General features: G+C 31.1%; 1 protein-coding gene across 1 annotated transcript; it reads left to right on the plus strand.

Annotated features, from left to right (window-relative positions):
• Positions 1-10167: 10167 nt before the first annotated feature.
• On the plus strand, positions 10168-16885 carry Cpr49Ab (Cuticular protein 49Ab). The gene is made up of 4 exons (XM_088243635.1): positions 10168-10242; positions 13884-13963; positions 14122-14253; positions 16378-16885. The coding sequence occupies exons 1-4, from the start codon at positions 10228-10230 to the stop codon at positions 16712-16714; spliced, it is 564 nt and encodes a 187-aa protein (XP_088099761.1). The 5' UTR covers positions 10168-10227; the 3' UTR covers positions 16715-16885.
• Positions 16886-17466: the final 581 nt, after the last annotated feature.

Here is a 17466-nt window from a genome sequence, read left to right on the forward strand (position 1 = left end):
GAGCGTAAATTAAACCTTATTTTTAATTGGGAATGCCAAAGCGGTTACTGTACTAAATACGAGTAATGTTCTTAGTTTATAAAAATACATACTATTGAAAAAAAAAGCAAAAGTGTCGTGACAAACTTTAGAATCTAAAGCTCTGGAGACAGATTCTCTTGCTGCCATCTATCGTTTTTCAGACTAATTACATTCGTGTATTTGACAATACAAACAAAACGCATTACCAATAGGTACCTTTAATATTTGTTATTTTTAAGCGTGATTCAACTTTAAATTGAAATTAACATTTATTGTAATGAGTTAATTTGTAATGGAAAAAATCTAAATACTAATTAGTTTTTTTTGATGATATCTGACAAATTTAATATAGTCCGCTACTGACTATAAAAAGGTCCAATTTTCGCCCAATTTCCAACAACTCCGTCGTTAATTTTGAAACGATGAGTATTTTACTGGCTTCCAATGTTCCAAGAGTTGTTGTTTAGTCACCATAGATTTAGGCTTCAGGAAAATATTTGAATGCGGAAGTTTAGTGCTACGGGATATTTTTAAAAAAATGTTTTCTTACACGCAGTAAAAATTAAAGCATTTTACAGGATCTTGAGGGCGAAATAATAGGTTTTGGAAATAATGTGGTCGACAAACTTGTCACATAATTAATTGATGGTTTTACAAAAGAGCCTTTTTTTCACATTTTGCAAGCGTTGTTTGAGTAAAATTCGAGGGCTAATACAAAAAAGGGTAAATTAAATTACAATTACTATGGCGACTGCTTTTCTTAACATTTGGCTTGCCAACCGCCGGCTAACTGCAATAAATATCATGATAAATATAACAGTTTTGGAATATTTTTCATATTTACACCAGTAAAACTCAAGTATGTAATCGCAATCGCGCAGCAGGATTATACGTCGCGAAACGTAAATATTTTGACATTTAGTTTTAGATGTTCACGGATGTTCCATTGTGATTGCGAATACGATAAACAACTATGGTGAGAATTTGTTATCACGTCACTTATTAGCACGTCGATAGTAGTTATTTGTGATTGAGCTACTGGAGGCTGTTTGTGTAACACGACACAACATGCTTCAACTAGCAATCGTTTGTAAGCACATCGTTTGTGGGGCACTGCGTACGCTTCTACAATAGAATACCCGACAATGTCCTAATTATGACGGACAATAAATTCAAAATTTTCATAAAAAGCGTACTTCAAAAAAAGGCTTATTATGGACTTAATGAATACATGGAAGATAGCAGTATATGGAACTAATAGTATTATTTTATTTATGTTAGATTTGATTATTTTTGGAATGTGTAGTTATTTATGGAAAACTGACTATCTCTATATGTTGATTTTTTTATTTATTTATGTATTGACTATCAATAAGTATATAAATTATACCTATATTAAAGAAAAAAATAAAACTAAAAAAAACTAAAACTGGGAAGCTGCTTTCGAATGTAAGTATATAGACAAACCTATCAGATGTTTTTTTGTGTGTAAAAAGTTTGTTTTTGAATGTTTACAAACAACATTTGTGTTTTGTGGATCTCAATCAGATTCTTTCCTTAAATTCTTATTAATTTCTACCCATTTAATTCTTTTTAATGAATTATTGGTAATACTAAAATAATATTAAATTCAATACATTTTTAAAAATCGTATTCCTGCATAAGTACACCCTTTGTTGATGAGACGACCGGAGCTTGACGTTTGCAAAAAGAATGCCGTATTTGAAAAAATATTGACTGTATGTTTTGGAATTCAACCATAAACAAGTACCTACTTAAATTTAATCTTTTTTTTTTAATATAGACAATTTTTAGTTTTGGAAATTAATCACAAACAAGTATCTAGGTACCTACTTATCAATGAAAAGACGTTTCCAAGGCAAGCCGACGTTCGGGCAGGACAACGTCTGTCGGGTCAGCTAGTATTTTTATATAGATTCACCATGTTGCGATCATACTCATTGATTTATTATAAAAGTTAACAAAGTATTGCTGAAATATCCGTAACATTTTAACAAAACATGTAGATGGTAGTTTGATGTCACTTATAGATGACACAACAATAAATATGCTAATTGTGCCATCGTCGAAATGTGCACAAATCCAGGTTACAAATCATAATATGTTAATAGATCGAACAGGATGCCTCCGAAGGTCGGTGATGACTCTTCCTCAGCATTTCATCAAAAATAATAACTTATGTAAATTATCAAGACTCTCTATAAAGTCATTCGTGGACATAATATTAATAATCATCTACTTTTAGCGTGTAACAAGGCGTATTTATTTATGACTGTATAATCTCCTATGTAAATACTAGAAAGCAATAAAAATAAGTCATTCATATTTATCGATTATGTTTTAATGCATTTGCGCGCATCGGATTATGTTTGGTAATAAATCTGATATTTAATCGTTGCGTAGTCTTAATTATTGATTTTTAGTACATTTAAAAATAAAATAAAATATTTGACAAATGGCATAAAAAAATCGCGGTAAACTTACTGTTTACTTTCAATTTAGAACACTGTTTTAACAGGAAAAAATATAGTTTTTTTTAAAGTTTTTTTGCGAATAGACAATTAATTTGTATTATAATTCTTGGTTTCTTAATATTATTTGGAACGAGCGTGTCTAAAATTTTATTAAAAAATAATTATTCAAAGATGGCGCTCTTATCATTTTTTATTAAAATATGCCATTTTTTCGTTTATTTTCAATGAAAATTTTACAAAACTTGGTTTGCGGAAACTTTACACTTTAATAATTTCAACAAATACCATAACAATATAATTAAGGTCCTTTTCACAAAATGGTGTAGGTACAAAACAAAAAAACATTTATCATATTTTTTGTTTTGTACTCCATTTTGTTAAAAGAGAGGGAAAACGTTTTTAAGAAGGGAATATGGAAGTCTAGGCATTTACAGGGCTTATGACCTATCATTGGCTGGTTTGAGTGGCCACTTTACACACTGTGTAACATTTCACCATTCTGCCCATGTTTGAACATCCACATTTCCTCAACTCTTCCATCTGTTGACTTTTGTGAAGTAAAGGAGCTGAAACCTTTATGATGTTGGTGAGGTTCATCCGGCTGAAGCAAATCACCTACTAGGCAACGCCTGAAAACAATTCTCCAATTTTTATACTTCTTCTTTTACCAGGTAATTCAACAATGTTTGAGTATGTCCAAATGCTTACAGACTGGCTGAATTTTCTCCCTAGGGAGTTGTACATATTTAAATTTATTTCAACAGAGAGGGAAAACGTTTTTGAGAAGGGAATATGGAAGTCTAGTCATTTACAGGGCTTATGAGGAACAGATGGAAGAGTTGAGGAAATGTGGATGTTCAAACATGGGCAGAATGGTAAATTTTACACAGTGTGTAAAGTGGCAACTTAAACCAGCCAATGACAGGTCATAAGCCCTGTAAATGCCTAGACTTCCATATTCCCTTCTCAAAAACGTTTTCCCTCTCGAGACCTTAATTATATTGTAATGATATTTGTTACAATTAATTTAGTATAAAGTTTCCGCAAATTAAGTTTTCTAAAATTTCCATTGAAAATAAACGCAAAAATGGCATTTTTCAATTAAAAAAATTAAAAGCGCCATCTATGAATAATTAGGGACATATTTTCGATTAGAATCGCCTTAAGGAATTAAACTACCGACAAAATACCGATATTGTTATCTATGGATATTTAAAATTATTTATCTTATTTGACACATACAAAGTAACAATTTTTTCCAATCTACCGAAAAGTATTTGTTTGTGACTTATAATTTTTAATTGAATGAAGAAGCCCAGCCGGTTTATTGGTCACCCCAAAAACACATTTGCTACGTACTGGTCTGTTAGGAAGAGCTGGCGTGAACGGTACATTTACACATTGCGCTTGTGTAGTATCTGTGAATAACCCAATGGTATAATATCGCACGGCATACGCGTTATGAAAATAATCTGTCTCTAACGCACTCAGACGCGCTATGAGCATGACAGAGACAACTATTGCTATGTTTGTAGCTAATGATAAAATAATAAAATATACATAGGGTGCTAGTAAAAATATGGATCGTAAAATGTTTTCAGTATATGGGTATTAAGCTATGGATTAAAAACACTGGTTTATAGATATACTTTCTTATTTAATCTAGTCACAAATACATAGGGCGATTGTCTAATGTTTGTGCGTTCGCATAACTTACACAAACGCATTTTTTTTACGAGGGTTGTATATATAAAAAAAGCATCAGTAAAGAAATTGTCGTAAATTTATTTATATTCAAACAACTTTTTTATCGAAAATATTCTGTTTTTATTATAAAAATTATTATATTATATTATATGCAGAGTAAATAAAATGCATTGAAAAAGTTATATTGGAGAAAATATATAATTTTTTTAACTGTTTCATTATTTCATAATAAATTAATGTAAAATCTGTTATTGGTCTCTTTTACGCTATCCACACACGTGATCGATTTTCCCTCCGTTTTCAGCCAATAAGATTATATATATATATATATACACACCTATTAATAAATAATAAATCCCATTATTCAAACACTCAAACATTCTACAATCAAAATATAACTTGTGGTATGTATTTGAATTATTTTTATTGTAATAATAGAAAACAAAATATATTTTTCAAATTTGCTGGTGTAAAAATAAATGAGTATTTCATTTTCTTTTATTTTTATTTTTTATTTCATTTTCTTAACCCATTTTTTTTTTATGTATACAACTCTCTAATCCAACAAAGATTTTTTTTAAGATAGCACATTTAGTTAAAATTTAATATAATCTTTTTAAAATCACCATCCTGTAGGTTTATATGCATTTGTGTCAGTTTTGGAAACGCGCCAGCTCTTATGAATCGATATGCACAGAAACTATAAATTAGGTTAAGGTTTCATTGTGTGCACACGAAATATCAGAATGTGCCGACAGCCGCAAAACGGATGATTTGATTTATTTTCAATCCGTTTTATTTTTTTATTCACTAAGCCTTACGCAAGGCGACATATTTGACCATTCGATTCTTAAATGGAGTTAAATAGGACCTTGTTTTAAGAATATTAAGGTTAATGGTTTTACGTAGATGCGTCCTTAACCCTTTGACTGCAAAGCAGTTTTTCGAGAATCTAATCAGAAATGCTTTTATTTATATTAATTTTCGAAATCGTAAAGAATAAGTCGTCCACCAAACACATTATTGTTTTAAAATTAATAACTTATTTTAAAAAAAATAAATTCTTTTCATTTATCGCTAGTTCACGTACAATAGAAAGTAAGATAGACACTATCTGCCGAAATGTCGATCACCCATCACAATGCCATGCAGTGGTTGAAAACCCTTTTTTACTTGTAAATGAAAACAAAAATTTTCAAAAAAATGTTTCTAGCACTGCGAGGCGTATTATTTTGAACGTTATTTTTTAATCCACTTTAATATCTTCGTGTTTTGTCAATTATTGATTCAAACACTGAACGTTAATAAAAATCCTAGAACCTTAATTACAAATTCAACTTTACAAACGATAACGAAAGTTTCATAGCATTCTATTTTTCTTTTTTTGTAGTTTGTTTTTGTTACCAACGTAAGTATTTAAATAAAAATCGATTTGAATAACTTTGACCTATTTTTTCTTGTTTGTTTAGTAAAACTAATCTGGGGTTGCTTTATTTAAATCCATTAGCTGGAAGATTTTTCTAAATACCGTAGTTGTCAATAATATTATTGATTTTATGAGTTGATTTTTGCAAGTACAAAGAGTGATATGAAGTAACCCGTACAGGTGCTTTTTTGACATAGTATTTATTTATTTATATTTATATACGCCCAATGGGCACTTTTATGGACACATTTGTTCATAGGAAATTATTATAAAAAAATTAGAAAGACTCAATGCTTTATAGTAGACTTTGTGGGAATGGAAGCGGGAGAGAGGTGTTTATAATTGAATTCGACTCAGTGATCGTTTGAAAGAAGACAACTTGTTATCAAAGAAATCAAGACTGGTATGTTTAAACCTAAGAACTATGGGCATAAGGGAATGAAAATCATAGTTTGTTCTATGGATATCGGTATGAAAGAGTAAGTTTTGTCTGAGGTTTCTAGTTGGGATATTTCAGTAGTTCAGGCGCATCAAAGAGTGAGTTGAGAATTTTAAAATAGGACTATAAGGTTGAATTTATTTCAACGGTCTTGAAGAGAATATATATTCAAAGTAGTTTCTAACTCATTATACGTATATAGGTCTCTGGATAAGCCCAACCTCCAGCCTATCTTTCTTAAAAATCGATGTTGAACTGATTCAATATTCCTGATGTGAACATCATAATAGAGGAATACAACGCGAGACAACAGAGGAATACTCTGGGTGCGGGCGAGCTAGGGAAAAGAAGAGAATTTTAAGGGTGTTGATATTTTTGAAGTCATTGTTTTCAAAATTATGGAAAAAAAACTATAATAGGCCTTATCGTTATTTTGGTTTATTTGTAAATATGTTTTTTTTTACAATAGCTGTTGTTGTGATAGCATTTACAGTATACACTACTTTTTGACATGGATTAAAATTGGTATATCCACTTCTTTAAAAAAACAGTAACTAGCGAAATCAAATTAATTGTGTAATAATTTATTTTTATTTTTTGCAAATGTCTTATACCACTGATGGGAAAATGCTACTGCAAGTTCCTAAATTTATTTACCTTTTTTAAGGAAGACGTCAGCAACAATGTGGTAAGACTTTTATTGCACGGATTAACAACAACGATAAATCGTTGCTGAGCAGTCTAAGGGTTCGACAAGTAAAAGTGATCAAAGAATCCTGAATATTGGGTGGGTAGGAACATTACAGAATAAAGATTCTACCAGAATAATAAAACTCGCTTGCCCTTCAATTCACTGTTTATTTCACTGACAGAAATCCTCTAAGTAGCAGATATTACGGACTTACATGCCCGGGGGTATCTCGGAGAATGCAAGTTGTAAAACATAATGTAGATATTTAGAATCGCATTGAGAAAGATAGCACATATCCGATGGAATCTTTTGGGAAAACCATTAATATAAAACAAGTGCCTACCTTCACAAAGGTGACGAGTCAATGTATTACATCTCCGCTCTTTTAATAACAGTTATTTTTAAAAATCTTTAAAACAATTGCACTTTTAATATAAAAGCGAATGTAAAACTTCATTAATTGATACATACATTTTAGTGCGAGCGAAATACAAAACATGATCCACAAATTTAAAGAAAAACAAATGTTTAAAAATATTATATATCTTATGTTAAAAGTCAAATAAATTAATGAAATCAAGTGGGATATTTTTTTCACTTGAATAAAAGACTTACATGGAAATTGCCCAATACCGGACACTTAAGGCTTTTTGGAACTTAGAAAATCAAATTAGTTTTCAAGACATGTTTGTTCAACAAATCATAACAGGGATGGAGAATACCTTAAAGAAGGGAATATGGAAGTCGAGGTATTTACAGGGCTTATAATCTGTCATTGGCTAGTTTAAGAGGCCGCTTTAAACATTGTTTAACATTCACCATTTTGCCTATGTTTGAACATCCATATTTCTTGAAAAAATATTTGGGTTAGATAAATTTGGATTGATTTGATGAATTTGGATTAGTTTGATAGTCTATTAACCAAGTACAAAAAAAACGTATACCCAAAATTTACCAAACGCCTTGATAGCAATAACATTTTAAATTCAGTTCATATGCACAGTTTTTTATATGGTTTTTAATTAATGTAATAATAATCATTATCATTATAATTTACGTAAAGTCATCGATATAGGTTGAAATCTATGACAACAGTATTTTGCAACGCCAAAACAATTTATTTTTTTACTGGTCATGTTATATATTTATTCCCTCATATATTTTGGTAAAAACTTACTGGTAACAGAGAATATTAAAAGCACCTAGGTGTTTATTCTTTACCCACCAAGTAATCACCGACACATGCGTTTAAATAGTTATTGTATATATATATAATTTCCATTATAAATTGTTGCATATGTATCTAGATATTATGCATATACAAAAACAGGCTCACAGTATATTAAACTCGTTATAAATACTTAAAGTGCGTTTCCTTATTGCAACGTGTAATCCTAAAAATATTTTTTTTAATATTTTGGATCGATAATTCTTTGAGAAACTATGCAATTCAAATCATTATATTTTTAATGATTCTTACAATTTTCTACAAATTGATATTACGACTTAATCAAAGGCAAGACCCCTACTCCAATATAACTGAACGCCTGGTTTGAAGCATCAGCGTATATAATGGTGTCCAAAAACAGCCTCTAGTTCTCTATGTCGGCTGCCGACTCCTGTACGTCCTTCCAAGTCAGGTTCGCGCTTTGTAGTTCTGACACAAACTGTCCTCGAGCTATCATCAATGTATTTTTTAACTTCTACAAATTAATATTACGATTGTATCAGAGGCAAGACCCCTACTCCAATATAACTGGACGCCTGTTTTAGAGTATCAGCTTCTATTATGGTGTTGACGAACAGCCACTAGTCGTCCATGTCGGCTGCCAACTCTTGGACGTCCTTTCATGTCAGGTTCGCGCCCTGCAGTTTTGACACAAACTGCTTGCGAGCTATCGTCATTAGGCGACCAGAACGGCAAGAACCCAATGCTTTTTAAAGTAAGTTCCTCACAAAATTATTGCTATTTAATAATTATTTTAATAATAACTATTCGGATACATTTTGGGTTTTGTTTTTTTTGTTTTACTCCTAGATTTTATCACGTTACAGGAGTGAGAAAAACGATAATAGAAAATGTACGTACAGAATATATAAGTACCAATATAATATTTATGTATATAATGATTCTGCACATGTGATGTCAATAAACTCCTCCTAAACGGTTGACTTACGTTCGGTTTTTCGCAAAATAACTAGCTTTGCGCTGCGCATGTTTGTATATCTTAAAATCTTCAACCTAATCTGTGAAAAAAAAGTTAGAGCATAATTTTTTTATTCATCGACCTACCACGGTTGCATTTGACGGGAAGACATTTACTAAAAAATTGGGTAGATGTTTTTTTTTTGTACATGAAAAAACTTTATATTTCAATATTCAATGTTTATAAAGAGCATTCGTTTTTTGCGGATCTCAATCAAATAATTTCTTTAAATTCCTTATAATTTCCACACATTTATTTCTTTTAACTGGAAAATTAGTAATATTTAAATAATATTAGCTGACATTCAATACATTTTCAAATATTGTAATCTTTAATAAAGTGCACCCCTGTTGTTATTATAAAAGCACAGTTTTAAAAAACCAATTCTGTACTTAAAAAAAATATTTAATGTTTTGAAATTCAACCTTAAAATAGTACCTAAGCACCTACTAAAATTTAATATTTGAGTATTGGTAAATTTTGTTTTGGAATTCAATCATAAACAAATACCTCGGTACCTACTTATCACGATTACACAATTAGGTATTTTTCTAGTCATTTCTTTTAGTTTCAAATTAAATGTAAAGCTCACGTCAAAACCCGGCTGGTGGTTAAATAATGACTAAATTTGCGATGACTATGAGTTGAGTGTCATAATTTTAGAGGGCTCAGGGTAAAACGCGGTCTGAATTTGATTCATTAACACGTATTCCCGTATTTTCTTTATGGACAAGCTAACGTTTGGGTAGGACAACGTCTGTCGGGTCCGCTAGTATATACATATATATATATATATATATATATATATATATATATATATATATATATATATATATATTCTTACTTTTTGTAAACGAAGAATAATTAATCAATGCAGTTTTTGTACATGTATTCCGGTTTCATGATTTTCTTGTTGATTTCTTAGATTTTTACCATACACTTTTGTACTATTTATTAGCCACCCTTTGAATAAGCGTTTTTTTATAGGAACAATATCGTGGGAATGTTATATTACAATTAAAATAAGGAAACATTACGTTAACTTTCGATCAAAATATTGCAATTGTTGAGAATCTCCGCTCGCCGTCAACACTGAGGGATAACATTGTTATCTGAGGGCACTGAACAGTGATATATGGAGCTTCACGTAATGGACCCAATATAAATACAACGCGATGCAAACTGTTTTATTCAATCTTCCCCTGAGCTATTACCGGTAACTGCGAGTTATCCACTTCAACATGAACTACACGCTGGTAAGTGCACTATGTAAAAGTGACTAAATAAGGATACACATAATTTATTAAACAATCATATATCTTTTGTACAATAGTCAGATGAACCGATTACATGAACAGATTGGTCTCCAATATTTAGAACTCATATTGACCATATCAAGGCTGTCCAACACCATTCTCAAAAAAAAAAGGGCCACGGTTGCTCGGATTGCAAAGGGGTAATTATTCCCATTTCGAAAAAGAGCAATCTCTTAATCTGTTTGCATTGGAAAAACGTGGAACTAGGGTAGACCGTATATGCATTTTCAAAATTATCAATCCCATAAGTGATGTCTCATCTCTCTTGCAATCAATTTCTTTTCATGTTCCTAATCATGTCGCCGGAAGTCAAAATCTGCTATTTATAAAATCTTCTAGAAGCGAATTTTGTTTTTATGCCCCAATGTCCAGAATGTGTATATTCGTCAATTCGTCTCACAACTTGGAATTCTTTGAGATAAATCTTCCTGCTTTTAGAAGTTCTCTTCAAACAGTGTGGGATGAAGATGAATTGCCATGGTTAAGCTCGAAGTCTGTCTGTTTATCGTGTTTCTGAATATATTGTACACTTTTATTTTATTGCCCTTGCTGTCTTTGCTTCATACTTTTGTAATTTTTAATTCAATTGATTGTACTTATCTTTCTTCATACAACTGTGGTTATTTGCTTAAGCCATAGATATAATAAATAAATTAATGAATTTATTAAATAGTCAATATTTTATGAAAATTTTGTCAAACAATTTAAACTGAAAACATACTTAAAACATTTATGTATATCATAATTCAGAAGCGCTACCGAATTGTTGTAAATACATGTCTATTCCGTTGAATTAAGATGTTGATTATAACGTTATTTGGGTGGCTCTAATTTTAAACTCCCACGTAAAAGATATGTTATAATGGGCGAAATTATAAACAAACCAAATTTCAAACGAATATTTTCCTTATGAGATATTTATAACATCAAATATTTTAAGCTTATCAGCCTTTATATTGTTTATTACAATTTTTGCATAAGTAGTACCAAAATGTACATGCGTAACAGTTTGTATGATTTAAATTTATTTATTTATTTTATTTATGTATTTTATTCAAAATATATATATGTTAAATTTATTGAGACACAAATCCCAACTCTATGAAACCAAAGTCCTGTGTTGAGTTGAGTGATATGAAGTTATTGTCTAATTTTTATTTTTCTGGTTTTAAATAAAATTACCCTTTTCAAGACCCAAACCCACAGATAAAATAACAAAACTATTAACCATCTACTGTATGAATGAGTTTTCTCTTAATGTTGCTTATCAGCACGAGTAGATAATCATTCAAATCGTATGAAAAACACGTTTATCGTAATTAGGCACTACTACCTGTAATAAGGAAAATATGTTATTTTAAACATACAATTTAAAAATGTTTTTTCACAGACACCTTAAATCTGATAAATAAATTATACTTTTTACTTATTTATACTATGTGCTAAAAGTCCAAAAAATATGATTAAATTTTATATGCTCAAAATAACGCTACTGATTTAGTTACTAAATCAATAAGAATACATTATTTTTAATGATTTCTTTAATGCCTTGTTTTCTCCTAAAAAATGTAGCAAAACGTCATTTTTATTTCACACAGAAACATTATACTAATCCATTTATAGCCTTTAATGGTGCAGTAAACATTTTCAAGAAATTCAAATGTAGGTAGTGTTTTACGCTAAAGCAAAAATATCATAAAAATGTAATTGTTCTTTGTGTCATATTTAGGTAATGCCGAGCTTCCAATATTTCATGTAAAATTTGGTATTTCGCAGGTAAAAGACATTAAATAAACACATTTTTCCAAAAAAATATTATAAACACCTACACAAAATCTTGTAGGTGTATTAAAAAAAAAAACATTCGAATACATTGCATTGAAAATATAAATAACAAAGTTTTCTTCTATTTTATAACATAAATCAGTAAAGCTACGCAAATTAGACTTTTTGAGGGAAAAGAAGTACGGAGTTTTGAAACTTGGCATGCATGTTTGTTGGAATCTACTGCATAACATACTAAAAGTCCCCGAGAGGTTAGTCCGCTAAGGGTGGAAGGAGGGGGGGGGGGGTTAAGGGTTGCTTTTCATGGTTTTTAACGAATATCTCCGAAACTATCAGCTCTAGCGAAAAACATTTTAGTAATAAAATCCCTCAATCCTTCGGCGCTTAAAACCCCCTTAAGTTATCTCTGATCACTGGATTACCCAATTCTTACTACGCCATATTGTTGATTCCCTTTCGTGATGCAGCGAATAACCTTAACAATATTCTGAACACACTTTGTGGTCTTGTCTCTTCACCTATTTTTGAATACCGAATGCTAATTTCTTGCTAATGTCTGTGTCTTTTTTAAAGGTCCCATCAGATACTAACCTGATGCCATCCAAAAGTAATTCATTTCATTCATTTTGGAACTTGATCATGTTCAATTAATTTAGTCTCATAATATATGTATTTCAAGCATTAACTTTGGTGTCAAACATTTAACTAAATGATATGAAATATTTGAATTTAACCATTTACTAACTTTTCTATGTCTACCGATTTCGAGACGTACGCGTTTCTTTGTCAGTACACCAATTAAACCAATGTGAAAGAGTAGACATGAACAGGTGTATCGTTGATTTAATTGGAGTCCAGGCAAACAGACGGGTACGTCTCAAAACCGGTAGACATAGAAAAGTCGGTAAGTGGTTAGATACAAATATTTAATAACATTTAGCAGTTTAATCTCTGTCTTATCCTGTTTTCCACAATCCAATGAAGTTTATATTCTATCTTTAATTTATTTTTTTAGTTCTTTGATAAAAAAGGTCTCAAAAAATATTTACAAATATTATATCTTTACTTATTCTTACATTATTGATCACTACTGCGCACTTAACTTATTGTCCTAATGTATAATATTATATCACAACAGGCCAAGAGGCCAATTACAGCGGTGAATTACAGCCCCTATACTTGAGACAATCACATTTTCAATTTGTGTGCTCTCACCGGGAATCGAACCTTCCGTCTGTGAGTCAAGCGTCTTATCCATTACACCACGGAGACCGGCTTTATATTTACACTTAAATTAACTCATATATATTTACAACTTATTTTTTTCTTTTCCAGTCTACCTACGGATACCGCTCTACATTATTACATAATATATATGTAAACAAAGGTATCCTTTAGAAGTACTTTTGGATAACCTTTCTTTCTGAACATAAGTTGATGATTAGTCTACCAGATTATAAAGAACTCCTTCAGGCATTGTTTTTTCGTTTGGCAGAGAGCAATTTTAATTTGTATGTGCTCACTTCCAAGTGAACTTTCATCTCCTCAGAAGCTGTATGCAGCATGCGGTGGACAATTTGTGCATATTATTCATAAAACAAAAGATTTTTATTTTTAAATTGTGAATAAGTACCAAGAAAATAAGAACTGGTTTTATTAAGAAGTTTCTAAATGTTAACTTCACAAACCAGTATTTTCGGTTTCATCGCTATGCTATGCATCCAATAAATTGAATCAGATTGGCGTTCATTTTGTGATGAATGTTTTTTAACTAAGATATTTTTAACTTCTTTTAGATGTTCTTTGTGGCTACTTTGGTTTCTGTTGCCTCCGCAGACGATGGAAAATATAGACCAGATCTATATGACACTAACAGGTTAGTTTAAATAACAACGCTGAGCTTCTAGAACGATGGACATACAGTTTTATCGTGCCATGTCTTTTTTAAGTACATTTGAAATTGAAATACGTATTCCGTCATTCATTCGCTTAACAAGCCCAAACCAGCACCTTTTTGACTTAGACATATTTCAGATATAACGGTGGAAATGACGGGCGTTACGTGCACATTGGGGATGGATCACGTGGAGCCTACCGAGGTGGTGGTGGAAAGTACTATGGAGAACAGGATAGCAAATACAGATCGGATGGTTTACGAGTTTTCGAGTAAGTTACCAATAATCTGTCCTTTTTATCGTTTTGTCCAGTTTGCTTTCAATTCTATTCAAATGCCCGTCAGAACAATTTTTCCATCACATAAAGGTGCTGATAAGAGACAACTGTACCGAAAAGAAACACTTACAAACTTCTGGTCGAACAATAAGGAGTGATCTCATAAAAATGTTCGTACGAGGTTTTCCCAGAGCACGAATTATACCATACCCAAAACCCATACGACTTTTGCTTAGAAATATCTCTCCTATATCGCACCTTGAGTGTACAATATTATGGAAAAAAAATTCAAGAGAGTAGTTAAGGATTGAATTTTCTTCAGTGGGAGGGATTTGAGTGGGAAACCCCTTGATGATTTTCCGAATGTTTGAGTTTACTGTTTACCATATTTTTTTATATTTTATTAATTTTTCACGCCCATAAGGCTTTTACAACATCACATTTTTAAAATACAATAAATAAAGCAACAAAAGATAGAACAGTGTTTAGAACTAAAGTTGGTATAAAAAAAAAGAAGATGAGTTTATAAAGAACCCATTTTTTTTTTTTAATACAATATAAAGAAATAAAAAATAGGAACAGTGTTAAGAAAAATAGTTGGGTATGAAAATAAAAATAAAAAGATGAGTGTATAAACAACATAAATTTAAAAAAATACAATATAAAGTAATTAAATATAGAGCTGTGTTTAGAAGTTAAGTTGGTTTTAAAATATTTTTTTATCTTTTTATTTTTAAATAAGCTAAAGAAATGCTGTTAAAGGTTTAAAGCAGCTAGGTACATAATGTTATAACGTACGATATGAACAGAATATTAAGTTCTGTTTCATGTGGAACATATTCATTGATATTTAAAATTTACAAGACTCACGTTAAAGACATCGATGTTGTTAGCATATTGGTTCGCTAGTACATGCATCCGCATTACTGGTAAATTTGCGCTGTAATGAGGAAGTTCAGTGTTTTTTTTAAATTTTTTATTTGTTAATAGACTGTTAAACTAAGTCAAAAATTTTATTTTTTTATTTTTCGGCGCTACGATTTTTCAAAGTTTTGTATTTCTGAAATAACTCCGCGTGTAACGTCAGAGGTTCATTTCCGCTTATTCTCATTCAGTCCTTCCTATTGGTTCAGAAGCGACAAGCAGACCGGAAATCTTCCATAGCTCTCAGATCGTTGATTCACATGAACCAGTGACGTCATTTAAAGTAGTGCGTTTTTATCAAAGTATTTTTTATTATTTTTTCTGTACATTTTCAAGAAACTTTGTAGTACAATTTAATGCTCTCATTTTTACCCCGCGTAAGAAAACATTTTTTGTATCCAATTTCCCGTAGGGCTGAAGTTCCTCATTGGTCAATGATGGACCGCAGTAGAACAGAGTATTACATCGGGTAACTCGACCAGGCACTCGTATTAATGTGCCATATATTTGTTTTTTTTGTATTGTTATTATTATTCTTGTGTTTCTGATCCTATACGATATTTGTGATAATATGTGCCTGTGTCAACTGATTGCTCGTCCCAACTCAAAACAGGACTTTTACTCCCACGGAGTTGAAACTTATGTCTTAAATAATGTGGCATAAACTGTCTTTAAGTGAATAAATAAAACAAATTAATTAATATTTTACTCATAAATTAATTTAAGCGGAACAGGGCGGGCCTCGTGGTGTTATGGCTAAGACGGTTGCCTTATGTTCATTAATTTAATTTTTCTTAAGCCTTAGTGTTCTTTTCTGTAATTCACTTGGGGTTCCTTGCATGTTGTGATGCAATTAGAAAAATAAATAAGTTGTAGTCCCGCGGTAGCGTTGTAAACTGACAGATCAACAATCCAAATATATAATCCCATTTATCTACCACAAATTATTTACGACATCAAAGTCTAAAATATTATTTGTGCCTATTATTGTTGAAGAATTCTTATTACCACGAATTACTTAAAAAGTATGCATATATAATACTGCTTTGTTAACGAAGACAATTTTTGTTTTAGTGGGTGTGCATTAATTTTAATACAAAACATGTGTTTTTATATTTGAAGTTGATTTGTTTGTTTGCAATAAAAGTTTTAAAGTTAATTTTAAAAATTATATTTGCTCATTTTCTTTTCCAGCGGATACAATGGATACCCCAGAGGAAAGAACATGGGCTCAGTTCCTTCTCCGATAGTCATTGCAAAAGCTAGCAAGTCTTCAAACGACGAATCTGGGGCCAAGATAATCAAGTTTGAGAATGAAATCCTTCCAGACGGGTACCATTACCTTTATGAGACAGAAAACCAGATCCGCGCTGAAGAATCCGGAAGACTGGAGAAACTCGGTGAAGATGAAGAAGTTATGCGGGCAAAAGGGTTCTACGAATACGTCGGACCTGATGCAGTTCTATATAGAGTGGACTATATAGCTGATGAAAATGGCTTCCAGCCATCTGGAGCCCACATACCAAAATAAACAACGCCACCGACTTTCAATGAAAAATTATATTTACCACTTTAGTGATCATAATAATATATTTTTAAATATATTTATGCTATTATATACGTAATATGTATTCAATTGTAAATAAATAATAACTAGTTTGCTTTGTAAAATTGCATATAATAAATTATTTTTCTCGAGAAACATTTGAATTTGGTATAATTTTTTAAAACTCTATTTACTTGTACACATGTTTTTTAGAATCTCCCTACTTTTAAAAGGCACAATGTCAATGTACCTTTTAGTTGTTTTTTTTTTCTTAACTTATTCAAAGGTGCAGATTCAGAAATGTGTTTCATTTATCGTTATGTATGATACTCCTGCAAGAAACGTATATTTTCAAACAAAAATGATTCTTCCCCTTTACGAGATCACTAAAATAGCACTACCCGATGCACAGCGACGTCAAGAAGACCGCTTCCAATAGTGACATCCACCTGTACATTGAAAGCCCCGCCCGACCCACTCACCCGAATCTGTTTTTAAGGTTTTGTGACCTCTTTTCAGATCCGCACATTGAAAAAACAATTAATTTTTTTCGCTGTCATTACAGCGAAAAAACCGTTCATTAACGGTAATTTTTTTTTTTCAAAAATTATTTGTTTACATTCACTTTTTTTATTTTTAGAATTTATATCAACTGTTTTCATCGCCCTATCACCGTCAGAGCAACATAAATATATGCAGTCAATTTGTCTGTGACCCTCAATATAATTTTCTTATTA

This window comes from Micrasema longulum, unplaced genomic scaffold (assembly GCF_059751315.1).
Source record: "Micrasema longulum isolate JH-2025_06_02 unplaced genomic scaffold, ASM5975131v1 h1tg000024l, whole genome shotgun sequence".
Taxonomy (NCBI): domain Eukaryota; kingdom Metazoa; phylum Arthropoda; class Insecta; order Trichoptera; family Brachycentridae; genus Micrasema; species Micrasema longulum.

Excerpts from the sequence above, each read along its gene's own strand:
- Cpr49Ab (XM_088243635.1), top strand. Across the intron at positions 13,964-14,121 it reads GATCTATATGACACTAACAG|ATATAACGGTGGAAATGACG; the intron begins GTTAGTTTAAAT and ends GACATATTTCAG. Across the intron at positions 14,254-16,377 it reads GATGGTTTACGAGTTTTCGA|CGGATACAATGGATACCCCA; the intron begins GTAAGTTACCAA and ends TTTCTTTTCCAG.